The 27,949-nt window shown below is 43.4% G+C and overlaps 2 protein-coding genes across 2 annotated transcripts; both read right to left on the bottom strand.

Moving 5' to 3' along the window:
* Positions 1-87: 87 nt before the first annotated feature.
* On the bottom strand, positions 88-15,614 carry LOC144005359 (uncharacterized). The gene is made up of 7 exons (XM_077503484.1): positions 15,232-15,614; positions 14,956-15,120; positions 11,287-12,713; positions 8,868-9,063; positions 8,505-8,609; positions 5,667-6,749; positions 88-2,068 (listed from the first exon to the last, which is right to left on the bottom strand). Exons 2-7 carry the CDS (start codon positions 15,077-15,079, stop codon positions 951-953), a joined length of 4,053 nt encoding a protein of 1,350 aa, XP_077359610.1. The 5' UTR covers positions 15,080-15,120; positions 15,232-15,614; the 3' UTR covers positions 88-950.
* Positions 15,247-27,949, bottom strand: LOC144005358 (uncharacterized). The gene is made up of 4 exons (XM_077503483.1): positions 27,818-27,949; positions 19,037-19,124; positions 18,748-18,943; positions 15,247-15,326 (listed from the first exon to the last, which is right to left on the bottom strand). Exons 1-4 carry the CDS (start codon positions 27,898-27,900, stop codon positions 15,247-15,249), a joined length of 447 nt encoding a protein of 148 aa, XP_077359609.1. The 5' UTR covers positions 27,901-27,949.

The raw sequence follows: 27,949 nt of genomic DNA, 5'->3' as shown, positions 1-27,949 counted from the left end.
ATTTATATATTATTTATTTATATATATATATATATATATATATATATATATATATATATATATATATATATATATATATATGGCTGGTCTTCATAGTAGAGATGGACAATGATTCAAAACATACTGCAAAAACAACCCAGGAGTTTTTTTTTGTTTTGTTGTTTTTTAAAGCAAAGAAGTGGAATACTCTTCAATGGCAGAGTTAATCACTCGATCTCTGACCAATCGAGCATGCGTTTCTCTTTCTCACGGAAAAACTTAAGGCAGAAAGACGTTCAAAGATACAACTGAAGACAGCTGCAGCAAAGGCCTAGCAAAGCATTCCAAAGGAGGAAACCCAGCGTTTGGTGATGTCCATGGGTTCCAGACTTCAGGCAGTCATTGCCTGCAAAGGACTCTCAACAAAATATTGAAAAGTACCGTTTTACTTTACGTTATGTTTATTTGTCCAATTACTTTTGAGCCCCTGGAATAAGGAGCATTTGCATAAAAATATCTACAATTCCTACATGCTTAATCATATATTTCAGTTCAACCTTAAGCTTAAAGTCTGTACTTCACTTCCTTTGAAATTGTTTCCGTTTGAATTCAATGTGGTGGCATGCAGAGACCAAATCATAAAAATTGTGTCACTGTCCAAATATTTCAGCATTTACACGTAAACATGCCAGATTGTCGCCATTAGTTTTAATAACCTGCAGTCCATTGTGAGGTTTGTGAAACACTGAATTTGTTTTAAAATTTCAAAATAGGGTTAAGTCAAGGCACATACAATACGCAATACAATACAATTACACAAATTATTCGTTCATTTAGCGGTAGACATGATTTCTGCACCATTTTAAAAGTAAATTCATAAATGAGATCATATCAAGTTTCATTAATCACTGCTTATTCTCTCCAGCACACCTGTGCCTCTTAGCTTTATCCTTACTTGGGAACATTTGACCTCAAACTGAGCAGGAAAAAGTTTTCTCACCAATGTGGGTTCTTGTGTGTATTTTTAAGCTTCTCTTCTCAGAGAAACTTCGACCACAAACTGAGCAGGCAAAAAGCTTCTCTCCAGTGTGGGTTCTTGTGTGTCTTTTTAAGCTTCCCTTCCGAGAAAAATTTTGACCACAAACTGAGCAGGCAAAAGGTTTCTCACCAGTGTGGGTTCTTGTGTGTAGTTTTAAGTGTTCCTTCTGAGAAAATTTTTTACCACAAACAGAGCAGGAAAAACGTTTCTCTCCAGTGTGGGTTCTTGTGTGTCTTGTTAAGCTGTCCTTCTGAGAAAAATTTTGACCACAAACTGAGCAGGTAAAAGGCTTCTCTCCAGTGTGGGTTCTTGAGTGTATTTTTAAGTTTCTGTTCTCAGAATATTTTCGGCCGCAAACTGAGCAAGCAAAAGGCTTCTCTCCAGTGTGGGTTCTTGTGTGTACTTTTAAATTTTCCTTCTTTGAGAAACTCTGGCCACAAACGGAGCAGGCAAAAGGTTTCTCACCAGTGTGGGATCTTGTGTGTATTTTTAAGCTTCTGTTCCGAGAGAAACTTCGACCACAAACTGAGCAGGCAAAAGGTTTCCTGTGGACAATCACATGTTTTCTCAATTGATGCTTGTAGCCAGAAGTTTCTCCACACTGAGAACATTTACAAGATTTGCTGTCAGTGTGACATGTCACATCACCATCAGATTGTTTATAGTCATCGGTGTGAGGAGAATGTGAGGTGTCTTCACTATCTGGCATGGGAGCAAACTGGCTGTCTGCTTCTGATTCTCCACGGTGGTCCACATCATCTTCTGTTTTTATTTGTTGTCTTGAGCTGCTGCTTGGAGGCTTCTCCCCTTTCTTCTCTTCAAATTGACATTCATCTTCAGTCTTCAAATGGACACCAGTCACGGGCAACTCTGTGAAATGCTCCTCCTCCTTAATGTACGGTGGCAGCTGCTCCCCTTTTTTTATGTTGGGAGGCTGTGGCTGCTCCTCTTCTTTAACTTTTAGCGGCTCCAAGTCCTCCTCCGCCTCCTCTTTCATGTCCGGGAACTCTGGCTCCTGCTGCTCAGGACAAAGATATTTTTCACTGATGTCTGCGGGACACAAGATACACATGGTTTAGTAAAGTCCCTTTTAGTGATGCGCGATATGAAAAATTTCAACCGATACCGATAACGGATAATTTCCTGCTTTGTATGGTTGATACCGATAACCGATATATATATATATATATATATATATATATATATATATATATATATATATATATATATATATATATATATATATATATATATTAGGGGTGTGAATTGCCTGGTACCTGACGATTCGATTCGTATCACGATTCACAGGTCACGATTCGATTCGATACAGATTAATCCCGATACGAATTTATAAGTTGATTGTTGCGATTTTTTTCATTCAAATTTAGAAAATACTAATCAGTAAACTTGTAGAGTGTAAGATTTGTATGAAAATGTATTATTTATTTATCTGAAACTTCAGTCTTATACAGGTTGTAATCAGTTTCATGCTTGAACAGCATTAAAATAAAATATTAAGGCTTAATGTTCTGTTCATAAAACATTCTTCCATGCTTAAGGTGTGAACCCTAACCCAAAGTAAGACGTTTTGTTGAATATTTTTCCATTAAAAATGGAAGTTCAAAAATCGATTCAGCCGCCTATTGAATCGATTCGAGAATTGCGCGATGTAGTATCGCGATATATTGCCGAATCGATTTTTTTAACACCCCTAATATATATATATATATATAGCCTTCATATAATCTGCTATTTGTGCATCCAGGAATGGAAAAACTTATGTTTTACTATCTCTGATTATGACAGCAAACAAATTTCTCTTTCTAATGTGTATTTATTTTCTATATGAAATGGCTAACAGATAATTACACAAAATAAAAAGTTAATTTTAAAATTAATACGGATCTACAACTGGTTTATCTAGAAAAACAAAACATTCATGTATGTATATGTATGCAATGCATTATTCAAAGGTTGAATAAATGCATTCCTATAAGTGCAATAGTGCATGAGGATGAGGTAAGTGAATGGTTGGTAAAATTACATGCATTGACATTTGTCAACCTGAATAAAAAAAAATTGAAATCAAGTAAATAGACAAAAGTGCATGCAGGATTACAGAATTACTGGTATTGCAGTAACCCTTGTGGGTGTGTGGCTGATTATGTAGTTTCCCGTGGTCTAGACGGGTCGTGAAGGTAACACAGACTTTGGGGTTAACTGGCATTAAATAGTTAGTTGTTTGGTTTGATCATTTCACAAACGCTGCAGTAATGCTTTGACTGCACTGGGCATAGTAGAGACTTCTCTAAAAATTTAAAAGCTAAAAATAAAATAAAATAACATACCTCCCCCCCAAACACACACACACGGTGATTGTCAACTTCGTCAAGCCTATCTATCCATCCATCCATCCATCCATCCATTCATCCTCTTGACTGCTTATTCCTCACAAGCCCTTCCCTTCAATTTCAGTGTGGTATGGTCATTAAAACATAGGCGATGGTGGTTGGTTGGTTGTTTTTTTGCCGTGACCCGGAACTGATCACCAAGCGTATTTTGTCACGCCGAGGGAATTTTTTTAAATCCCCCCACCACGCTGAGGGAAATAAGCTCTTCTTTCGCGACCAAGATGACGTGACTGCCATACGAACCGTGTTTGTGACCAGCAATTCACCATTAAGGGTGTTATTATGTCATGGTGAGTGGAAAAAGTTGGCCTTTTGTTACTACTTGTAAATGTCTATAAGCAATCGTGGTATTCACGGCAGGCAAAGAATGTGTCGTTCCGAGTGTTCACGGCAAATAACGCTAGCAAGAGATTTGCCGGTCGCAGCAAAATAAGTAACTACTGACAAATAGAAAGTGACAGCCACTAGTGTTGTTCTGATACAGATGCTGGTATCGGCAGAGGCCCCGATACTGCATTAAAACAGTGGTATCTGTGACTACTAACAAGTAACATGCCGATACCATTAATTCCAACGCGAATATAGGACTTTGGATGCAGCATCTTGTGTCTTGCTCGTGCACAATATTCACTGATATGTGACATGTTCACTGCATGCCGATCTAAGATATCCTATTGGCCCTTGAATGCTCCCAACCAATGGCAGGACAGCTTTTTCATGTTGAGAGAAAAAAAAAATGTAGGTATCGGTATGGTATTGGCACCGGTCGATACTGCAAAACTGGGTATCGGAATCGTATCGGGGGCCAAACAGTATCGGAACAACACTAACAGTCACACAATGAAGCTGCTGTCAATCGCTACACGAGGGCGCGAACTAAATGTTACAAGTATTTCTGTAACATTATTGTTGTGTTTACCTTTGTCTATCCGCAGCGCGCTGACTCCAGTATTGCGCCGGTGTCCATGAAACGTGGCGTCGAATTGGCCGTCCCATTCAATCGGCAGTCATTTCCACTGCAGCTGCCGTTGTGCTGACCAATTAGCGTTTTATAGTCTTGGTGTACTTTTGCAGCTTATACAGACCTTTTTGAGGGTCGTGTGAGAATTTTAGTTGTTCACCTCACCAAGCTTGGCAGTAATAACGTGCATGGTTGCTTGGGTGACGCCGATTCAAAGTCGTGCTGATGTGCGCACAGTACGAATTCAGGGGAAATTATTATGAATTATACACCGAAGCATGTGTGGCAACGTAAAGCACCCTGGAATGGAGGATGTTCTGTCACGTGAAATATACGGCAACCCCAGTTGGACAAATCTCGTGCCACGAGGGGGGAAAACCCCCCCAAAACAAAACAAAACAAAACAAAACAAAAACTAATGTAAACATATATCACTAACTAACACGTTTAGTCTACATTCTTTGGGAAAATAAAAATAAATAAATGAATAAATCATCAAATTTCATTTGGACGAATAAGAAACTTAGTTTTGTGAACTCGACATCTTCTGGCAACGTTGTTCATCAGTGCAGCACAGCATGTTCACAATACGAAAAAAAACAAAACAAAACTGTACATCTCTAGTCTCTACATCCGTGCATCAGGTGATGTGCTACAAAATAAGAGTGTAGAAAAGAAATTACATGTAGGTTGAATAGATATATTGATCTCTTTACCAAAAATATAAAGTTATTTCAGTATTAACATTTACCAATTAATTTGTACAGGTACGGTTCACTAAACTGTGGGTACAGATTGTTAAACTGTGGGTACAGATTGTTAAACTGTGGGTACAGTTGACTAAACTGTGGGTACAGATTAGCAAAACTAAATAAAAATGCAGACCCTCACACCAGAGGGGCTCCGCAGGGAGAGGAAAAGATCGCCACCAAGTAGAAGTGAGTAACTACAGAGTAGATTTGATAGTCAAAACACGCTTGGATAGTTTTAACCTGCAGCCCATTGTCAGGTTGATGTAACATTTTAAAACAAATTCAATTTCAAAATAGGGTAAGCCAAGACACATACAATACACAATCCAATGCAATTACACAAATCATTCATTCATTCAGCTGTAGACATGATTTCTGCACCATTTTAAATGTAAATTCATGAATGAGATCATATCAAGCTTCATTAATCACTGCTATTCTCAACAGCACACGTGTGCCTCTTAGCTTTATCCTTACTTGGGAATCTTTGACCACAAACTGAGCAGGAAAAAAAGGTTTCTCACCAGTGTGGATTCCTGTGTGTCTTTTTAAGCTTCCCTTCCAAGAAAATTTTTTACCACAAACCGTGCAGGTAAAAGGTTTGTCACTAGTGTGTGTTCTTGTGTGTTTTTTTAAGCTTCCATTCTCAGAGAAACGTCGACCACAAAGTGAGCAGACAAAAGGCTTCTCTCCAGTGTGGGTTCTTGTGTGTATTTTTAAATTTCCCTTCTGAGTAAAATTTTTACCACAAACTGTGCAGGTAAAAGGTTTTTCACTAGTGTGGTTTCCTGTGTGTTTTTTTAAGCTTCCCTTCTCAGTGAAACGTCGACCACAAACTGAGCAGACAAAAGGCTTCTCTCCAGTGTGGGTTCTCGTGTGTCTTTTTAAATTTCCCATCAAAGAGAAACTCTGGCCACAAATGGAGCAGGCAAACGGTTTCTCACCAGTGTGGGTTCTTGTGTGTAGTTTTAAGCTTTCCTTCAGAGAAAATTTTTGACCACAAACTGAGCAGGTAAAAGGCTTCTCTCCAGTGTGGATTCTTGTGTGTTTTTTTAGGTTTCCCTTCTGAGAGAAACTTCGACCACAAACTGAGCAGGCAAAAGGTTTGTCACCACCAGTGTGGACAATCATATGTTTTCTCAATTGATACTTGTCGCCAAAAGTCCTTTCACATTGAGAACAATTCCAAGGTTTGCTGTCAGTGTGACATGTCACATCACCGTCAGACTGTTCATAGTCAGTGTGAGGAGAGTGTGACGTGTCTTCACCATCTGACATTGGTGCAAGCCAGCTTTCTGCTTGTGATCCTCCATGGTGGTCCTCATCATCTTCTGTTGTTTGTTGTCTTGAGCTGCTTCTTGGAGGCTCCTCCCCTTTGTTCTCTCCATATTGACATTCAGGTTCCGTCTTCAAATGGACGCCAGTCACGGGCAACTCTGTGAAATGCTCCTCCTCCTTAATGTACGGTGGCAGCTGCTCCTCTTTTTTTATGTTGGGCAGTTGTGGCTGCTCCTCTTCTTTAACTTGAAGAGGCTTCAAGTCCTCCTCTTTCACGCCAGAGAACTCTGGCTCCTGCTGCTCAGGACAAAGATATTTTTCACTGACGTCTGCGGGACACAAGATACACATGGTTTGGTGAACTCACTATTTTTTTTTTTGATGTTGTGTGTTTTACATTTATTGTTATCACATGGGCCACATGAGTGAAAGAATAAAGCTGGCAAATGTTGCTCCGTCTGTATTAGAGCTCTGCAATTAATTGAAATTCTATTACAATTACTACACTCCACAATTACAAAAACTGCATTGTTGTAAAACAATCATTAATTCTCAGGTAATTATTTAATTATATCATATTATTACATTATTATTATTATTATTATCATCATCATCATTATTATTTAATTAATTATCATTAATGCTCTTTAACGTTGTACATTTGCACCTTTTATAATTTTTTATATAAATGTAATAAATTTAGTTTAATCTAAAAAGGAATTGTCCGAAAGGAAAAAATGAATAAAAATAAATAAATACATTTTTATTTTTATTTTTATTTTTTTAAAGTGTGGGATAATTGTGTTAAATCTAGGGCTGTCAAAGTTAAAGTGTTAATAGATTAATTAATCACAGAAAATTGTCGCATTAATCACGTATTAACGCATATTAATCGCACTATTTTTTTGGACCACACTTGAGCCTTGAACGTAACCGCGGATGGTTATATTGGTCAGTGATTAGGTCAATGCACGACATTTCCTACACCTGTTGTTCCAAAATGAGCGGGGTGACTCCAGTTGGTGTGCTGGGTGGTAAATTTCGCTTTAAAAAACAACCCGACGGGACTTTAGATAAAACAAAAGTAATTTGCATTTAATTAATTAATAATTGCTGAATTGCACCCAACTCATTTGATGCTGTTATGTTTTGAGCAATACGCGCATGCATGCAATTGTGTACATGCATTTAATCAATGTTTGCAAATGACATTCAGATAATAAAATGCGTTAATGTCAAAATATTACGGTATTTTGTATTTATTTTATATTACGTGAATACGCAAGTAATTTAACTGATTAATCGTGATTAATCAAAATAAAAAAGTGTGATTAATCAGATAAAAAAATTTAATCGTTTGACAGCACGAGATAAATCGTTCACTTTTTGTTCAAAATTGCTTGAATACTTATGTTTAAAAAAAAAAAGTCTGAATGATTGTTTCACTAAAGATAATACGGCACATTCATCACATCTGCCTTGAATTTACAATCAGAGTGAACATGAAAAAGAGAAAAACTTCATAAAATGATCTGAGCATATCCTCGTACTTTTTGTGGATGCCAAGCAGTTGCATCGTAGTTTCGCTTGCAGTCGCGCTAGCCACCGTGCTCGTCTTTCACTCCTTACGGTCTTCCGCCTGGTTTAGAATCATTGCCGGCAGCCGAAAGGGTGATCTCATCTCTCTTTGAGCCATTAGAGCAGGGCTACCCAATTCTGATCCTCAAGGGCCGCAGTCCTGCAGGTTTTCCATTTTTCTGCCGACCAACACACCTGATACAAAAGGTAAAGATCGTTATCAGGCACGCTGATGAGCTCATTATATGAATCAGGTGTGTTGGTAGGCGGAAAAATTGAAAACCTGCAGGACTGCGGACCTCGAAGACCAGAATTGGGCAACCCTGCATTAGAGCATCCATCAGCTGCGCACAAGTTCACCATAGCATTGGTCACTGAGTTATCAAATGACCTATTTTCTAGGTCACATTGATTGTTTTCTAAATCACTCGCATTGACACACTGCCTTCCACCGCAAGGGGCGCATTTAACCATGACGTCATACAAGAAGAGTCTATTGGGCATACCAGTGACACAGTGGGCTCCAGGTGGAGGAGTGGAACCATCACTTGCCTTTGGTGCCGGTTGGCGTGGGTTCGATCCTCCACCTGGGAGAGGCCCATGTATGTGGCCTACAAGAAGGAGGCCACGCGTGAGTGAGTGGATTTAAAAAAACAAACCAAAAAAAAAAAAAACAGTGACACAGTGATGTGAAAATTGAATAAGTAGTTCTGTAGTAGTAGTAGTTCACATTCAATTCTGATCTGTACCAATTTAGGGACTGAGAAAAACTGTAAATTAACGTATCAAAGTACCCGGATGAAGATTCATTTCAAAATAAACAATATATATTGTTGAAAAGTACTGAACTGAATAAACAAGTGACAAACCTGCTCTGTTCAACACAACTCGAGGCTGCTTGCAAACGGCGTCCAGCAGTTGACGTTTTCCACAAAGCTCCTCTTCGGACTTGACGATCGTTCTTGCGTACATTTTCACACGGTATTCACGACACTTTACGCTCGCTGACCCAATTTGTCGACAACAGACACGTTGTCTACTTTTTTTGTCGGATGGCAAGCTAAGCTAAGAAAAGCTAAGCTAAACAGGGCCGAGAGATTTCGACGAGCACTGAACTTAACCGAATTTAACCAGAAACGAAGTCTAGCAATTATGTTTGACTTCAATAAAGTAGTGACGGACTTACAATGTCGATGTTTAAGTTCGTTCAGTACGTTCAGGAGGAATTATTATGAATTATACAGCGAAGCGTGTGTGGCTACGTATAGCAAGCAGCTTGGAATGGAGCATTTCTGTCACGTGAAATATACGGCACCTCCAGGTGGACAAATCTCGTGCGACGAGGAAAAAAATAATACAAATAAAAAATAATAATAACAATAATATACAAATATCACAAACTAACACGTTTAGTTCTAGGTTGATTTGAAAAAAAAAATATTCAAACTGCATTTGGACAAATAAGACACATTTAGTTTTGTAAATTCGACTCCTTACGGCAACATTGTTCATCAGTGCAGCATGAGCATGTTCAATATATGAAAACAACTGTATATCTCTAGTCTCTACATCCGTACATCAGGCGATGTGCTACAAAAATAAGTGTAGAAAAGAAATGAGGTTGAATGGATATATTAATGGTTTTACTAAATATATAAAGTTGTTTCAGTATTAACATTTACCAATTAATTTGCGATGATGCAACGCCAGCAAACCAGCCGCAGCCAATTTGCATTATTAATGCTGTTAATTGTTTGCATTGTTAATGCTGACGCGTTAATGGTTTTCTCATTTCATGTTAGGCTTAGGCTTCTTACATCGAATACTTAATGCTGTAATGTAAATGTTGCCGCTTTGATTTTGTCGGGAGTGGAGTAACGATACTTTTGAAATTCCAAAAATCAGTATTTGTTATACCGTATCTATCTGGACCTCCTAGACCAGAGCTAACTTTTTTTTTTTTTTTTCCCTCAATTGTCAACATTTTAGCACTCATCCTAGCACAACTAGGATTCAACATTTGTAATATACCATTGCTGACAATGATTAGGGTTCTAAAACAAAACAAAAAAACTGAAGCAACTGCTAACATTTTTTCTGCTTTATCGTGGCCAGACGGAGACTTTGTGGAGGGTTGCGCTTGAGCTGTGTACTATGAAATTTCCTCACTTTGTACCTAAGAAATTGGCATGTTAGAATAGATTGTACTTTTTACATATGCGTCACACGTACACCATAATAAAAATCAGAACAGGAAAACAAACTTTATCAAGACTCCTGTAACTAGGTGTGTGCCGAATTACTTTTAACTAATAGTAAACAATATACTGTAACTAGATCAATGATTGTAATTAATTCTAAATGGCATGCATCTAAATTACCGGCCAAGCCTGAGTGTTGTGTAGTCATGGAGCAGGTGCAGAAAAGGAGACACTTTCCACGTAGCTTGCTTCTACTTTACTCTCTCTCCCATCTATTTCGGCATGCGCACATACATATCGAGTAGGGCTGGGTATCCTTGTGAACCTGGCGATACGATACCTCGATACACAGGTCACGGTACGATACATACCTCTATACGATTCGATACAATTTTAGACGATATAATAAACAACAATAAACTCCTTAGTTTACATTGAATACACATACACACACCAACAATTTTATTTGTTGGTAGTATCTGTATTTGGTATCAATATCAGTGACTACTCAAGAGTTGAGTATCAGTCTGAAAAGTGGTATCTGACATCTTTAATCTTGACCATGCGCCATGACGTGCATGTATTCTGTAAATTGACTGACTCTTCGGTTGTTGCTTCAGGTCTTTTTGGTGCACTGCTGTTGATATAGTGCCTCTATAATGGAGAAATGCTGCAACTGCAGTTAAAATACATTGCTGCCAAGCTCAAAGATGCAGCGCTGCGTTGAGCGCATCACTCGCTCAGGCTGGAGTTGGAGAGGAAATTAGGTGGAGCTGGTGGCCGCCGAATTTTGTACATAGGAAAAACCCTTATAAGGCACAGTGCATATGAATGTGTATTTACATGCAAACATGCCAGATTGTAGCCATCGGATAGTTTTAATCTGCAGCCCCTTGTCAGGTTGATGTAACATTTTACAACCAATTCTATTTCAACATAGGGTAAACCAAAACATACAATACACAATTCAAGTACAGCACACAAATCATTCGTTCATCCAGCACTAGACATTTCTGCACCATTTTAAATGTAAATTAAATGATAATTAATTAATTAAATGAGATCATATCAAGCTTAATCAATGTGCACTTCTATTCTCACCAGCACACATGTGCCTCTTAGCTTTGTCCTTAGTTGGGAATCTTTGACCACAAACTGAGCAAGTAAAAGGCTTCTCTCCGGTGTGGGTTCTTGTGTGTATTTTTAAGCTTACGTTATGAGTAAAATTTTGACCACAAACTGAGCAGGTGAAAGGCTTCTCTCCGGTGTGGGTTCTTGTGTGTATTTCTAAGTGTTCCTTGCGAGCAAAACGATTACCACAAACTGAGCAAGCAAAAGGCTTCTCTCCGGTGTGGGTTCTTGTGTGTATTTTTAAGCTTACCTTCTGTGAAAAATTTTGACCACAAACTGAGCAGGTGAAAGGCTTCTCTCCGGTGTGGGTTCTTGTGTGTATTTTTAAGCTTACGTTCTGAGAAAAATTTTGACCGCAAACTGAGCAGGTGAAAGGCTTCTCTCCGGTGTGGGTTCTTGTGTGTATTTTTAAGTATTGCTTGAGAGCAAAACGATTACCACAAACTGAGCAAGCAAAAGGCTTCTCTCCGGTGTGGGTTCTTGTGTGTATTTTTAAGTGTTCCTTGCGAGCAAAACGATTACCACAAACTGAGCAAGCAAAAGGCTTCTCTCCGGTGTGGGTTCTTGTGTGTATTTTTAAGTGTTCCTTGTGAGCAAAACGATTACCACAAACTGAGCAAGCAAAAGGCTTCTCTCCGGTGTGGGTTCTTGTGTGTATTTTTAAGCGTTCCTTGTGAGCAAAACGATTACCACAAACTGAGCAGGCAAAAGGCTTCTCTCCGGTGTGGATTTTTGTGTGTTGTTTTAAATCTCCCTTCTGGGCAAAATTTTGACCACAAACTGAGCTTGCACAAGGCTTCTCTCCAGTGTGGATTCTCATGTGTATTTTTAAGTTTCCCTTCAAAGAGAAACGCTCGCCACAAACTGAGCAGGCAAAAGGTTTCCTCTGGACAATCACTTGTTTTCTCAATCGATATTTGTCGCCAAAAGTCTTTCCACACTGAGAAAATTTCCAAGCTTTGCTGTCAGTGTGACATGTCACATCACCGTCAGACTGTTCATCATCATCAGTGTGAGGAGAGTGCGACGTGTCTTCACCATCTGACATTGGAGCTAACCGGTTTTCTGCTTGTGATCCTCCACGGTGGTCCTCATCATCTTCTGTTTTTATTTGTTGTCTTGAGTTGCTACTTGGAGGCTCCTCCCCTTTGTTCTCTTTATATTGACATTCAGCTTCCATTTTCAAACGGATACCAGTCACAGGCAACGCTGTGAAATGCTCCTCCTCATTAATGTACGGTGGCAGCTGCTCCTCTTTTGTTATGTTGGAAGGATGTGGCTGTTCCTCTTCTTTAATTTGAAGAGTCTCCAAGTCCTCCTCCTCTTTCACGCCAGGGAACTCTGGTTCCTGCCGTTCAGGACAAAGATATTTCTCACTGACGTCTGCAGGACACAAGATACATATGGTTTGGTCACTTTGTGATGTTATGTATTTTATCTTTATGATTATCACATGGGCCACATGCGTTGTATATCGTCTGTATTAGGAGCTGTGAAATTAATCGAAATCCAATTACAATTTCATTTATTACACTGCACATATAATCTGCAATTTATGCATCCAGGAATGGAAAAACTGATGTTTTTAGTGGCTCTGATTATGACAGCAAACAAATGTGTCTTTTTCAAATGTGTATTTATTTTCTATATGAAATGGCTAACAGATAATTACACAAAATAAAAAGTTAATTTTAAAATTAATACAAAACTAAAACTGGGTTTTATCTGGGTTGGTCATGTATGTGTGCATTATGCAATAGGAATGCATTTATTCAACCCTAACCCGGGTTTTCACTGGATGCGGTTGCGGTGCGGTTGCGGTGCGGTGCGTCTTGACTGCGTGCTCCGGACGGGTCAATTTTTTTGTCAATCCACACCGGCTCCGCACAGCTGCGGTCCGGCAGCTCCGTCGCCGCCCACTTCCCAACGTGTCTCGCGGGACCGTGCGCGCGCGATCATGTGGCATTTCACAACGACAAACATACAGAAAGTCTGTGCTCAACAGAGAAGCAGAAAGAGAGGTGGACTTCTTTTGATTTAACCTTTTCTTCTTCTTCTGCTATGAGATTCCATGCAGCATCCTTTTTTTGGTTGTCCTTGTAAAGTATATTAATAACGAGAGTCGGGTCAGTGCGGGTCCACTCTTTATTTCTGTCTTCCGCGTCCGGCTGCCGCTCAGTACGGCAAGCGAGACGGGCACAACAAGCAATCGCGAACATCAAACTCACAATACATTACAGTCCTTATAAAAAGGATGTGCCGTGTCATATATTATTTTGTGGTTTTCCACCTCCAATATAAACCTCTCCTCGTCCATGTTCGCTGGTGTCTAAACCGTGAATGAGCACATGGCCCGGCGACGCCCACGTCACGTTTTGCTGAAAAACTTGCGAAATAGGAGCTGGCGAGTGTTTTATTCTGAAAGGTAACCGGAAATTTATTTTGAAACTGCCTCGGTCTTCCTGTCCCGCTCGATGTGTTTTGTGCTAGCTTGCCATTGGCCTACCGCTGCGGCGTCCGGCAAAAATAGAAAATAGGTCTATCCTTGCGGAAGGCTTGCGGCACGCCGCAGGCCTTCCGCAGTCGACACGCAACGCACCCGCAAGCGGTGTAAACTGCACCATTCGAATGAATGGAATCTAATTGCTTGCGTCGCCGGACCGCACCGCACCGCAACCGCATCCGGTGAAAACCCAGGGTTAGTGTAATCGTGCATGAGGATGAGGTCGGTGAACGGTTGGTAAAATCATATGCATTGAAATCTGTCAACTTTAATTAAAAAAGAAATTGAAATCAAGTAAACAGACAAAAATGGTATAGCAGCAATCCTTGTGGGTGAGTGGCTGGTTATGTACTTTCCCGTGGTCTGGACGGGCCATGAAGGTAACACAGACTTAATAATAATTAGGGGTGTTAAAAAAATTAATCGATTCAGCAATATATCGCGATATTACATCACACAATTGTCGAATCGATTCAATAGGCAACTACTCACGTTGATCCAAGGAACTACTCACAGAAACGCAACTACTTCCGTGCTGGCAGTGACAAGCTTTCATTTGGCAAATTTTATTTGCATAAAACAAGTATTTCCAAATCCCTTCCCATGTTCCAAATATTTCTGGTAGAATTTAATTTGTATATTAATTCTTTAAAGTTGACAAGAAATAAGAAAAGTATATCTCCATTGAAAACTCTTGGTGAATTGTCTTTTGTTGACCTTAATTGAATTTTTTTGTGCCTTCTGCTATTTTCTTTATTGTCATTTAGCTTAGCTTAATTTTGTTTTTTAATGTAGAATTATTGGTTTATTTTTGTTTTCAATAAAGTGGATGTAAACAAGATGAAAACTTTGATCTCATGTTTTTTTTTTTTTGATCTCATGTTTGTTGCAATGTTGTGAATGGTAATGCAAAGTTTCAATTAAAAAAAAAAAAGAACAAGTGGCATAGTGGTGTGAATATGTAGTTCTATGAGAAAAATAATAAATTCAACTCTGATCTGTACCAATTTAGCGACTGAGAAAAACTGTAAAGTAACGTAACGAAGTAGCCTGATGAAGATTCCTTTCAAATTAAATACACATATTGTTGAAAAGTATTGATTAATACCACGAGAGACAAACCTGCTCTGTTCAACACAACTCGAGGCTGCTTGCAAGCGGCGTCCAGCAGTTGACGTTTTCGCTCGTTCTCCTCTTGTGCTCCACAGAGCTCCTCTTTGTACTTGACATTCGTTCTTGCGTACATTTCGTTGTCTACCGTTTTGGCGGCTAGCAAGGGAAGCTAAACTAAACAGGGCAGAGAGATTTCGACGAGCACTGAATTTAACCGAATTTAAGCAGACACGAAATGTAGCAATTATGTTTGACTTCAATAAAGTAGTGATGGACTAAACTTACAAGGTATGTCCAAATTCACAGGCCGTGTCCTCCTAAGACCAATTCGCAGACCGTGTCCTCGAAAGCCCTCGAAGGCTCCTCTTCGATCATGAAGCCTGCGCGGACCGCGTAAACCCTGGTGAATGTGAACAGCTGTGTACAAATGAATAGGCTGCGTCCTCCAATGCGTCCTCTCTAATATGGCGACGGGACTAACGTCACTTCTGGCGCGACTCGACCTCACGACGTCGTCCAAATTCAAGCTGTCTTAAAGTCCAGCCTTCTACCTCGTTACCATGGATACGGGCTGTGAACGAAGGTTGCGACGAAGCAACTTTCGGAAGGTGTGTCCAAATTCACAAGGCTGGGTCCTCCGAAGGCCAGTTTGTCGGTCGCATGACGTCACTTCCTGCGCGACTCGACCGCACGCTGTGTCCAAAATCATGCGGCTCTCGAATCCAGTCCTCACATTTTGCCCTCGTATCAATGGAGATGGGGCCCGACCGAAGACTCCATGAGAGCAACCTTCGCAACGCCCAGTCGCCCACAATCTGGCGTTCTTCGACGCAGATGTTCCGTGATTACGTTGGAGCAATGTTTTTTTTAATTTATATTTTTTTATTAATTATTCAATTACAAACAATTAATGCACACTTTGTCATACACTATACACTTCGCAGTTGAACAGTAATAAATAAACAAAAGGAGTGGAAACAAAAAGTGAGGAATTTAGTCCAAAAGAAGATACTGGTCCATTAAAGAAAATAGTCTCTGGGCATTTTTGTTAGTCATGAAATACAAGGAATTTTTGTACAATTTGAGATCATTCTTCCAACTATTGATGTGGGGCTTCACCTTGAGGTATTTGCATCTATAAATAAAATGTTTTGCAAGAGAAATTAAATTGTTAACCAAAAAGTCAAAATTCTTTTCCTGTAACAAAATTCCAACTTTAACTGACATCCAATTTAAAGGACGCAGTGTAATGTTTTTGGATAATAACCAGCTTTGTACAGGGCACCAAAATTCTGAAATGTGTTCACAATCAAAGAAGATATGTTCCACTGCTTCAATGTCATTCTCACAAAATGCACACAAGTTATTGTCCCTATTAAATCTTATATGCAAAAAGTGGTTGGAAGGATAAATATCATTTAATATTTTAAAATTAACTTCTTTAGCTTTATGAGGAATTGGATATGATACGAAACGTTTCCTTATCCTTTTTGAATCAGCATCACTGTAATCCCGTAGAACATATTTTCTTTTAAGTAAGAACGGATGGTACCGTTCAGTTAATACCCTCCTAAAAAGTGTATTAAGCATTTGTTTACTACCAAAGAAAATTCCTTCCAAATATAGTGAACACATTTCAGATACATTAGAATGTACCACCAATTGCTGAGTCATTGCTTTAAATTGGGCTGGAATGGCTTTATTAACTCTATTAAATTCTCTAAATGAACATTGAAGGTTGTATTTAACACAAAAGTCTGTATGATTTAAAAAAAATCACCTTGTTCATTCATAATATGTGAAACAGCCCAAATCCCTTTATCCATTCAGTGTCCCAAAAACAATGACTTCCGATTGGCGAGAATATAGTTGTTATTCCACAGGGGTGAATTGTGGGGTGTAAAATTGTGCTAATATATCAAATTCCAGAAACGAAGAACTTGGTGATAATCTGACAGCTTCACAGGCAATTTACATACATCATAATCTCAGCGCAAAAGAAAATCAATTCCACCCAATTTTAGAAAAATCGCATTAGGAATGGTAAACCAAAAAGATTCTTTAATAAAAAATAATAATAAACCGAACCGGAAATAAACTGATGTGCAAAATCACTTCCCGCCTTTTCCGTGGCATATACCCCATTGTTCGATGGCACGAACTTCTGAAAGAAGCGCCGTGTTGAAAATTCCAAATAATTACATCGGCATAATTTCGTCTGCTTTCAGTTAGAATTATGGACCCCGAAATTATATTCCTTTTATATTTCTTAATTGTGTATATTCTTTTTGAGGAAGAGAGGAGAGACAAATTCCCTCATCGGCGTGTTGTCGTTTTAAAAACAAATGAGGTAGGTTCTACCTCAGCTTCTTCATTTTATTATCAGTATTGGCAGGTTTCATATGGATATAATTTTAATGTTACTGATCTGCTAATATAGCCAATAACATAAATCATAACTTCAAAAATAATTGTTCTTCATTACAACAAGTAACCAATATTCAATGCAATGATAGACTACAGAAATAATTCTATACATTCAAAAATAAAATTTATCAGGTATGTGACCAAAAGAAGTTCTCATAATGGCAAAAACACTTCATCATACTACTACAGGGTTAAGTTCAGATGGTGATACATCTCTTATAAACACGTCAGTAAATCCACGACGAACTGTTCAAACAGGGCATACACAGGATGCCAAAATGTATGAAAATTGTACACGTGTGAAAGTCAATGTAATGATTTAACCAAAATTAATCCCATATTTGACAGTGACATGGCAGCCATCAATTGCATCCAATCTCCATGTGGATGATGTAGTGCAGGGGTGTCAAACTCATATTAGCTCAGGGGCCACATGGAGGAAAATATATTCGTAATTGGGCCGGATCGGTAAAATTGTAAAATAATTTGTAAAACATTGCCGTCAATTACATGCAGATTTTCGCTATTTGTGGGCCAGCCGTAAATTGTGGGGCGCATCTGTACAAATATTGTCCTAAATTTTTTTTGCATAAACCTGTATATTGTTCTCTGATTGTGTGCCGGGTGCCGTTAATGAAGTTATAAGGACGTTAATCCTTGTCATATGTGTAGTTGAATGTGTCTTATTCAGCATGTTTGTGTTTGATTCATGTTTTTATTTTTTAAACAAACTAACTTTAAATTGTGTTTAAAATAACGACATTCAGAGCAATTCCATGTACAAGATGCATTGCTCAACTGAGCCTTACTTGTGTAATTATGAATTTATAAGCTTTGATTGTAGCCGGCTGATTAATTGGGCCGACAGTCTTTTTTTTTTTTTTTTTTTTTTAAACTTTACAAAACCATCTCGCGGGCCGGATTAAACCCCATTGCGGGCCTGATCCGGCCCCCGGGCCTTATGTTTGACACCCCTGATGTAGTGGATCCTGAACTAGTATGATGTACCACTTCCAACCAGGAGAGGAACACCAGGAATTCCACCAGTCTTGGAACAAGTGGCTCATGCACACTTCAAATGAGTCGCTGCTCAGACGAAAATCATTTGATTTACAGTTTTGACCAGCACTGGCACACTCCGGTTTGTCCTGCAAAAGATATGGACTGTACTTTTTTGTTATGCATAGATATTTAGGTTGCTTTTTTTTGTTAAGTTGTACTTCTGTAATATTTTTTTTCCAGCTTAATCAAATTGCTTTACAGTTTTAAAGTCAAGTACCCAGGTTCTCATTATAGTATATTTTAACTCAAATAAAAATGAAGCACATTTCTTTTCATCTTTTATTTTGTTATACCATTTTTTTTGCATCAAACCAATAAAAATCATGGTCATCTTCTTCATCATGGTTTGACTTGGCCCTGCTCCATCCTCATGGATGGAGGCGATTATGACAGGGGGAGTGATGGATGGTCTCTGTCCCAACACCCCAGCCATGAGGTCGAACCAGGGCCAGGTTTCTGCAGTCGATTCGCCCGCCACTGCTTCACCAGTCCCTGGGTACTTGCAATCCTTTCAAGAAAAGAATAGGTAAAAACAGACACCATCAAATTGTCATGCTCACAAAATGAAAAGTTACAAAACAAAAGGAAAATGTGGACTTACTTTATATTTCTTTTTTAAATTGTCCCATTTCTTTTTAGCCTGTAGGGTCGTGACTTTCCTCTGCAGGCCCAATTTATCCAAGATAGTCCTGTGTTAAATGACAATGCATGAGGAAAATGGTTAAGAAACCTGGTATTATTGGCAACATGTATGTTACACACTTCAATCCATGAGAGTTTCTATTAGCTTAGCCATTTCATGTGGACAGAGGAGTGATTCGCAGCCTAATTTCTAATTAAGTTAGTCCTCTGATATGATTGTGGTATTTGATACACGTTATAATATAATGCATATGTTATAACAATATAATACACATGTTATAACAATATAATACACGTTTAGGGCTGCACAATATTGGAAGAACATGTGATATGGACTTTTTATATAGCGCTTCAACTATGGAATATTGCAATATTTAACATTTACCTAAAGAAATACAATTTGTATTTAATGAAAGAATGACATTTCATGTGGAAAAACAAGCAAGCTAAATGTAATAAATGTAATTACCCTACATAATGTTCAACTAATGGAGGGTGAGGCACATTTAAGTTGTCATCTGACTGACCAAGTTCAGATACAATCCAAATGAAATTCTGCATGGTGCAATAGAGATATTTTTCAATATTGCCCAGTCCTATTGTTATAACATTGTAATACAGCTATCAGAACACTTCATGTTTTCACAAGTCCAATAACCTTGGCACAGCCGCCAACATCATAACAATCATGTGCCAGCTCAAGTCGAATACTCGGATGGCTTGTGAATAGGATCACATTTGGAATATGTTTTGCAACTGTGGATGAAGTGTTTTGTCCCTTGTCACGCCGCCACCGGCGTGACGGCCCATGCTTTTATTTTGTGTCCATGTTTCCTGTCTTGTTTTGATAATCCTAACTCTCCTCTCACCCCAGGTCACTTGCCCTTCCTGCCGCTCCCTAATTACCGGTCCCCGCCCATGATTACTGTCACGGCGTGGAGAGGTAGGACCCAGACGCAGGATAAAGGTAGGCCACAAAGGCAACAGGTTTATTGCCGGTCAGCAACTGTCTCCTCTCAAACTGAGAGGAGAAAGGGGAATCAAAAAGTGGAGAACTAAAAACGCTCCACTGGGGAGGAAAAAACAGGCAAAAGGTACAGGGGACAACAAAAGGCGCTCCGCAAGGGAGGAAAAAGGCTCAAGGCAAAAGGGGTAACGAAAAGCGCTCCGCTGGGGAGGATAAGGCACAAAAACAAGGCAAGACAACAAGGCACCGGGAACAAGGACTCGAGGACTGTGGGATGCTTCCATGCACTGAGATGTGTGACACTTCGGCAACGGAGGGGAGAATGCAGGTGGCTTTTATTGCTGTAGGTGATTGGTGGCAGGTGGTGATAATCAAGGGCGGGGACCGGTAATTAGCAAGCTGCAGGAAGAGCAAGTGACCTGGGGTGAGAGGAGAGTTAGAACTTTCAAAATAAAACAGGAAACATGACTATAAAAATAAAAGCATGGGCCGTCACGCCGGTGGCGGCGTGACAGTACCCCCCCCTCAATGGCCGGCTCCTGACGGCCATCCGACACAAAGAGTCCAAAAGCAAGGGCGGGCGGAAGGGGGCACGGAGGTGGGAACACGGCCCACCCATCCGTCCCAGACAAAAAGGCAGTTCAGGAGGGCGTCCACGACGCCCGACGAGAGGTGAAGGCAGCCGCAGGGCTTGCGCCGCCGGGACTTTGGGCGGCGCCTGGCGAGGTTCCGGGACTTTGGGCGGCGCCTGGCGAGGGTCCGGGACTTTGGGCGGCGCCTGGCGAGGTTCCGGGACTTTGGGCGGCGCCTGGCGAGGTTCCGGGACTTTGGGCGGCGCCTGGCGAGGTTCCGGGACTTTGGGCGGCGCCTGGCGAGGTTCCGGGACCTTGGGCGGCGCCTGGCGAGGTTCCGGGACCTTGGGCGGCGCCTGGCGAGGTTCCGGGACTTTGGGCGGCGCCTGGCAAGGCTCCGGGACTTTGGGCGGCGCCTGGCGAGGCTCAGGGTCTTTGGGCGGTGCCTGGCGAGGCTCAGGGTCTTTGGGCGGCGCCTGGCGAGGCTCAGGGTCTTTGGGCAACGCCTGGCGAGGCTCAGGGTCTTTGGGTGGCGCCTGGCGAGGCTCAGGGTCTTTGGGCGGCGCCCGGCGAGGTTCAGGGGCGAGAGGCTGCAGCAGGCGAGGTTCAGGGGCGAAAGGCTGCAGCAGGCGAGGTTCAGGGGCGAGAGGCTGCAGCAGGCGAGGTTCAGGGGCTTGAGGCTGCAGCAGACAAGGCTCGGGAACGAGAGGCCGCAGCAGACGAGGTTCAGGGGCGAGAGGCTGCAGCAGGCGAGGTCCAGGGGCGAGAGGCTGCAGCAGACGAGGTTCAGGGGCGAGAGGCTGCATGTGGCTCACCAGTTCATGGACCTGGCTTGACAGCTCCTCCAGCTGCGAAATCACGGCTTGCTGAACCTTTTCCCGGTTGGCAAGCCGGACCTCCAGGCTCTGTAGCCTAGCCTCGACCTTTCCTGCTGGGTCCATGCTGGCCGAAGTGTACTGTCACGGCGTGGAGAGGTAGGACCCAGACGCAGGATAAAGGTAGGCCACAAAGGCAACAGGTTTATTGCCGGTCAGCAACTGTCTCCTCTCACACTGAGAGGAGAAAGGGGAATCAAAAAGTGGAGAACTAAAAACGCTCCACTGGGGAGGAAAAAACAGGCAAAAGGTACAGGGGACAACAAAAGGCGCTCCGCAAGGGAGGAAAAAGGCTCAAGGCAAAAGGGGTAACTAAAAGCGCTCCGCTGGGGAGGACAAGGCACAAAAACAAGGCAAGACAACAAGGCAACGGGAACAAGGACTCGAGGACTCGAGGACTGTGGGATGCTTCCATGCACTGAGATGTGTGACACTTCGGCAACGGAGGGGAGAATGCAGGTGGCTTTTATTGCTGTAGGTGATTGGTGGCAGGTGGTGATAATCAAGGGCGGGGACCGGTAATTAGCAAGCTGCAGGAAGAGCAAGTGACCTGGGGTGAGAGGAGAGTTAGAACTTTCAAAATAAAACAGGAAACATGACTATAAAAATAAAAGCATGGGCCGTCACGCCGGTGGCGGCGTGACAATTACCACCACCTGCCACCAATCAAGACTCACAATAAAAGCCACCTGCATTCTCCCCTCAGTGCCGAAGTGTCACAGTCAGTGCATGGAAGCGTCCCACAGTCCTTATGTCCTCGTTCATGTTGCCAAGTGTTTTTGCCTTGTTTTTATGCCTTTTCCTCCCCAGTGGAGCGCCTTTTGTTACCCCTTTTTTCCTTGTGCCCTTTTTCCTCCCTAGCGGAGCGCTTTTCGTTGTCCCCAGTACCTTTTGCCTGTTTTTTCCTCCCTAGTGGAGCGCTTTTTGTTCTCCACTTTTTTGCTTCCCCGTTCTCCTCTCAGCTTGAGAGGAGACACCTGTTGGCCGGAAATAAACCTGCTGCCTTGGTGGCTTACCTTACGCCTGCGTCTGAGTCCTACCTTACCTCGTCGTGTCAGTACACTTCGGCCAGCATGGACCCAGCAGGCAAGGTCGAGGCTGCACTGCAGAGCCAGGAGGCCCGGCTCGACAACCAGGAACGGATCCAGCAAACCATGCTGTCCCAGATTGGGGAATTGACCAGCCAGGTCCACGAGCTGGTGAGCCTCTCACGGCGTCGAGTGCCAGCTCCCACCGGACAAATTCCTCATCCTGAGTTCTCCGTACCGACCACGCCATTCACCGGGGTAGGATTAAGACTGGCCTCCCCAGAACGATACTCCGGTGAACCCGGGCGCTGTCAGACTTTCCTCACGGAATGCGACATTCATTTTGAACACTTACCACAGGCATTTCCCACAGCCCGGTCCCGAGTGGCCTTCATGGTGTCTCACCTGACGGGACGGGCCAAAACCTGGGCGACCGCGGAATGGGCCAGGGGTTCCTCGGTCTGCCAAAGCGTACAGGACTTTCAAATCGCTTTGCGCCAAGTCTTTGATCCAGAGAACAATGACCGAGAGAAGGCACGAGCATTGAGCCGGCTTCAACAAGGCAAAGAGTCTGTCAGCGATTACGCTGTCCGTTTTCGAACATTGGCAACGAACAGTGGCTGGAACGCCATAGCTCTTCATGACCATTTCTTGAAAGGACTCTCACCTGCCATTCAAGAACTTCTGATCCCCGTAGAACTCCCCACGGACTTGGACGCTTTGATCTCCCTCGCCATCCGCACAGATCATCGTCGCCAGGAGCTGGCTAAGATCGGCGGACCTCGAAGGAGGGAGGAACCCACCCCCTGGTCACGGCCACCGGAGGCCGGAAGGCCGCAACCCATCCTTCCTTCCCGACCTGAACCAGGAGAGGTGGACCTCGCCAGAGACGAACCCATGCAACTGGGAAGGGCTCGGCTTTCGCCTGAGGAGAGACAGCGCCGCCGCCGAGAGGGCCGTTGCTACTATTGTGGTGGTCTTGGACACTTGGTGGGATCCTGCACCACGAAGGGCAGCTCACCGGTGAGTTCTCCGTCACCCCGGCCCGCCAAGAACCACAGACTCACGCAAATTCAGATAACCCACCACAACGTCACAACAGATCTGTCAGCCCTCATCGACTCCGGATCCGACGAAAGTCTCATGGACTGGGAGCTCGTAAGGCAAATACGAGCCTCCACCGAACCCCTTTCCTCGACCATCCAGGCTCGAGCGCTGAATGGCAAGGAGCTCTTCAAAATCACCCACATCACTGAACCTCTGGGAGTCCGAATCGGATCTCACTTCGAGACTCTCCGCTTCCATGTTTTTCATGCATCATCCCCCACTTTGGTTCTGGGCCATCCATGGTTGCGTCTACATAATCCCAGAATCGACTGGAACACTGGAGTCGTTCTGGAGTGGGGAACGGACTGCATCTCTCACGGGTTGGAACAACCCGCACCCCGAAACTCCACAGCCCAGGTTCAACAGGTGACTCTCGTCCCACCGGCTCAAGAAGAGTACCCGAACCTGCACACTGTTCCCTCCTGCTACCACCACTTGCGGGAGGTCTTCAGCAAAACCAAGGCCATGACTCTCCCTCCACACCGACCATATGACTGCCCGATCGATTTGGTTCCCGGTTCAACCATTCCCAAGGGGAGACTGTATTCGGTCTCAGGACCCGAACGCCAAGCTATGAACAGTTACATTGACGACTCCTTGAAGGCCGGCCTCATCCGACCATCTTCCTCACCTGCTGGCGCAGGCTTTTTCTTTGTGAGCAAAAAGGATGGATCCCTACGCCCATGAATCGATTACAGTCCCTTGAATGACATCACTGTTAAGAACCGGTACCCCTTGCCCTTGATGTCCTCGGTGTTCGATCAGCTGCAACAGGCCAAGATCTTCACTAAGCTCGATCTCCGGAACGCCTATCACCTCATTCGGATCCGCGAGGGAGACGAATGGAAGACGGGCTTCAACACTCCTCGGGGACATTATGAGTACCTGGTCATGCCATTTGGCCTCACGAATGCTCCAGCCGTCTTCCAGGCCATGATAAATGAGGTACTCAAGGACTTCATAGATCACTTCGTGTACGTTTACTTGGATGACATTCTGATCTACTCTCCTGACCTAATGAGCCATCGAGACCACGTAAACCGAGTACTGCAACGTCTTCTGGATCACCATCTGTACGTGAAAGCTGAGAAGAGCCTATTTCACGTTAACACCATCTCCTTCCTGGGATTTATCGTTTCACCAGGGAAGGTCGAAATGGACTCGGACAAGGTCAGTGCCGTACGAGAGTGGCCCACGCCGGACTCTCGGAAGAAAGTTCAACAGTTCCTGGGCTTCGCCAACTTTTACCGGCGCTTCATAAGAAACTTCAGCACCATTGCCGCTCCCCTACACACCTTGACCTCCCCACAAGTTCATTTTTTATGGAACCCGGAAGCCGAAAAGGCCTTCAAAGACTTAAAAGCACGCTTCACCAATGCCCCAATCCTCAGAGTCCCTGACCCCAAACGCCAGTTCGTGGTGGAGGTAGACGCCTCCAGTATTGGAATTGGGGCGGTACTGTCCCAGCGTTGTCAAGAGGACGGCAAGACACATCCCTGCGCATTCCTCTCACGTAAATTATCCAAGGCTGAACGCAATTACTCAGTCGGAGATCGGGAGCTTCTCGCGGTAAAAGTGGCCCTAGAAGAATGGAGACACTGGCTGGAAGGCGCTGAACTTCCTTTTGTGATCTGGACCGATCACCGGAATTTGGAGTACTTACGCCAGGCCAAAAGACTCAATCCTCGACAGGCCAGATGGTCCTTGTTTTTTAACCGTTTTGTGTTCTCGCTGACTTACAGACCAGGCAGCAAGAACGTCAAGGCGGATGCGTTGTCAAGAGTCCACGAATCCGAACCATTGGAAGCCGAGCCTGAGACCATCCTGCCCCGGGACTGCATAGTTGGAGCCATGAGATGGCAAATTGAGGACAATGTCAAGGAGGCACTACGCAACATCACTCCCCCCACGTCTTGCCCACCACGTCGACTCTTCGTGCCTGAGGAGCTAAGGTCTCAGGTGATACACTGGGCTCATACATCACAGCTGTTTTGTCATCCTGGAGTCCGCAGGACCATGTATGCTGTTGCCAGGAGATTCTGGTGGCCGGCAATGGAATCCACCATAAAGGAGTACGTCGTTGCCTGTCCAACGTGTGCCCGCAACAAGACCTCGAATCAGTCCCGGATGGGCCTTCTCCAACCGCTGCCAATCCCATCCAGACCATGGGCAGAAATATCATTGGACTTTGTGACCGGACTACCCCTATCCCATGGTAAAACCACAATTCTCACAGTTGTCGACAGGTTCTCCAAGATGGTTCACTTCATTCCACTATCCAAGCTCCCATCCGCCAAAGTTACAGCCGACATCATGATCCACCACATATTCCGGTTTTATGGTTTCCCTCTGCACATCGTCTCCGACCGTGGACCACAGTTCGTCTCCCGCTTCTGGACACAGTTTTGTAAAGCCCTAGGTGCCAAAGCCAACCTGACGTCTGGATATCACCCTGAGGCCAACGGACAGGCAGAATGACTAAATCAGCAACTCGAAACCGGACTGCGATGCCTCGTCTCCCAGAACCCGACTACCTGGAGCACTTACCTGGTTTGGGTCGAGCTCGCACACAACTCATTGCCCACCTCTGCCACAGGTCTCACCCCGTTTAAATGCGTCCATGGCTACGATCCACCATTCTTCGCTGACCTGGAGGAGGAGGCAACGGTCCCCTCGGTCCAGGCCATGATCCGTTGGTGCCACAAAGTCTGGTCGGCGGCCCGGGCGGCGCTACAACGCCAGGGAGACCGGGTGAAGAGGTCCGCCGACCGGAAGAGGAGACCGGCACCCGAATACCGCCCAGGCCAACGAGTTTGGCTATCAGCCAAACACCTCAGACTCAAGGTACCATGTCCAAAGCTGGCCCCGCGATTTGTGGGGCCTTTCCCAGTAACCAAGTCCATAGGTCCCGCCGCCGTTCGACTCCGCCTGCCAAGATCCCTCAGAGTTCATCCAACATTCCACGTCAGTCAAGTCAAGCCGGTCCACGAAAGCCCACTTGTGCCCTCCGAACCCGACCCACCCCCCCCAGAGATGATTGAAGGCGGCCCCGTTTACAAGGTCAGGAAACTCTTAGATGTGCGTAATCGGGGCCGCGGAAGACAATACCTAGTAGACTGGGAGGGATACGGCCCGAAGGAAAGACAATGGGTCCCCTCCCGGTTCATTGTTGACCCCTCCCTAATTGATGAATTTTATGAAGAACACCCTGACATTCCTGGGCCGTCGAGAGCCGGCCGTTGAGGGGGGGGTACTGTCACGCCGCCACCAGGCGTGGCGGCTCATGCTTTTATTTTGTGTCCATGTTTCCTGTCTTGTTTTGAAAATCCTAACTCTCCTCTCACCCCAGGTCACTTGCCCTTCCTGCCGCTCCCTAATTACCGGTCCCCGCCCATGATTACCACCACCTGCCACCAATCAAGACTCACAATAAAAGCCACCTGCATTCTCCCCTCAGTGCCGAAGTGTCACAGTCAGTGCATGGAAGCGTCCCACAGTCCTTATGTCCTCGTTCATGTTGCCAAGTGTTTTTGCCTTGTTTTTGTGCCTTTTCCTCCCCAGTGGAGCGCCTTTTGTTACCCCTTTTGCCTTGTGCCCTTTTTCCTCCCTAGCGGAGCGCTTTTCGTTGTCCCCAGTACCTTTTGCCTGTTTTTTCCTCCCTAGTGGAGCGCTTTTTGTTCTCCACTTTTTTGCTTCCCCGTTCTCCTCTCAGCTTGAGAGGAGACACCTGTTGGCCGGAAATAAACCTGCTGCCTTGGTGGCTTACCTTACGCCTGCGTCTGAGTCCTACCTTACCTCGTCGTGTCATCCCTGATATTAAAAAAAAAAAAAAAAAAGTAAATAGATGTTCTAGATTGGAATTACTCAAAAGGAGCTTCAGCTTTGTGGTATATTTAATGTTTTACACATAATGCGCGCCCAACCCATTTGTGTAAATTTTTGATAAGGTCATTTTTTTTCACAATGAGTAATGAATTAATATTCATGCATTGTAATTGGAGGTTGTTTCAGTTGTTACTTAGTATTTTAGAAGAATCACACATGTCTGGGTATGGGACAACACAAAAACCACTGGAAACCACTGCTTTACTTTTTTTTTTTTTTTTGTTTGCGCTCTTAAGCGAATGGCAAATCATCCATAGCATCCCTTCTCAAATGTTTGGGTCCCTAAAATAGCTCATTGGGTCTTACCTCCACGCCGTGGATGCGGAGAATTTAGCCCCTGTGAGGAGGCTGTCGTGCTCCGCCCGCAGTTTAATGAAGCGCGCAGTCATCTCGTTTCTCCCTATAATACACGAAGAAAGGAGAAAGAAAATGAATACA

The sequence above is a fragment of the Festucalex cinctus genome, chromosome 17 (genome assembly GCF_051991245.1).
Source record: "Festucalex cinctus isolate MCC-2025b chromosome 17, RoL_Fcin_1.0, whole genome shotgun sequence".
Taxonomy (NCBI): Eukaryota; Metazoa; Chordata; class Actinopteri; order Syngnathiformes; family Syngnathidae; genus Festucalex; species Festucalex cinctus.
The sequence above is the reverse complement of the archived record's forward strand: the minus strand, read 5'-3'. Positions and strand labels throughout refer to the sequence as shown.

Excerpts from the sequence above, each read along its gene's own strand:
- LOC144005358 (XM_077503483.1), bottom strand. The coding sequence starts at position 27,900 with ATGACTGCGCGCTTCATTAAACTGCGGGCGGAGCACGACAGCCTCCTC. Across the intron at positions 19,125-27,817 it reads TCCGCATCCACGGCGTGGAG|GACTATCTTGGATAAATTGG; the intron begins GTAAGACCCAAT and ends CATTTAACACAG. Across the intron at positions 18,944-19,036 it reads ATTTAAAAAAGAAATATAAA|GATTGCAAGTACCCAGGGAC; the intron begins GTAAGTCCACAT and ends TTTTCTTGAAAG.
- LOC144005359 (XM_077503484.1), bottom strand. The coding sequence starts at position 15,079 with ATGTACGCAAGAACGAATGTCAAGTACAAAGAGGAGCTCTGTGGAGCA. Across the intron at positions 9,064-11,286 it reads GTGCTGGTGAGAATAGAAGT|CTTAGCTTGCCATCCGACAA; the intron begins GCACATTGATTA and ends AGCTTTTCTTAG. Across the intron at positions 2,069-5,666 it reads ACACACAGGAATCCACACTG|ACATCAGTGAAAAATATCTT; the intron begins GTGAGAAACCTT and ends TGTGTCCCGCAG.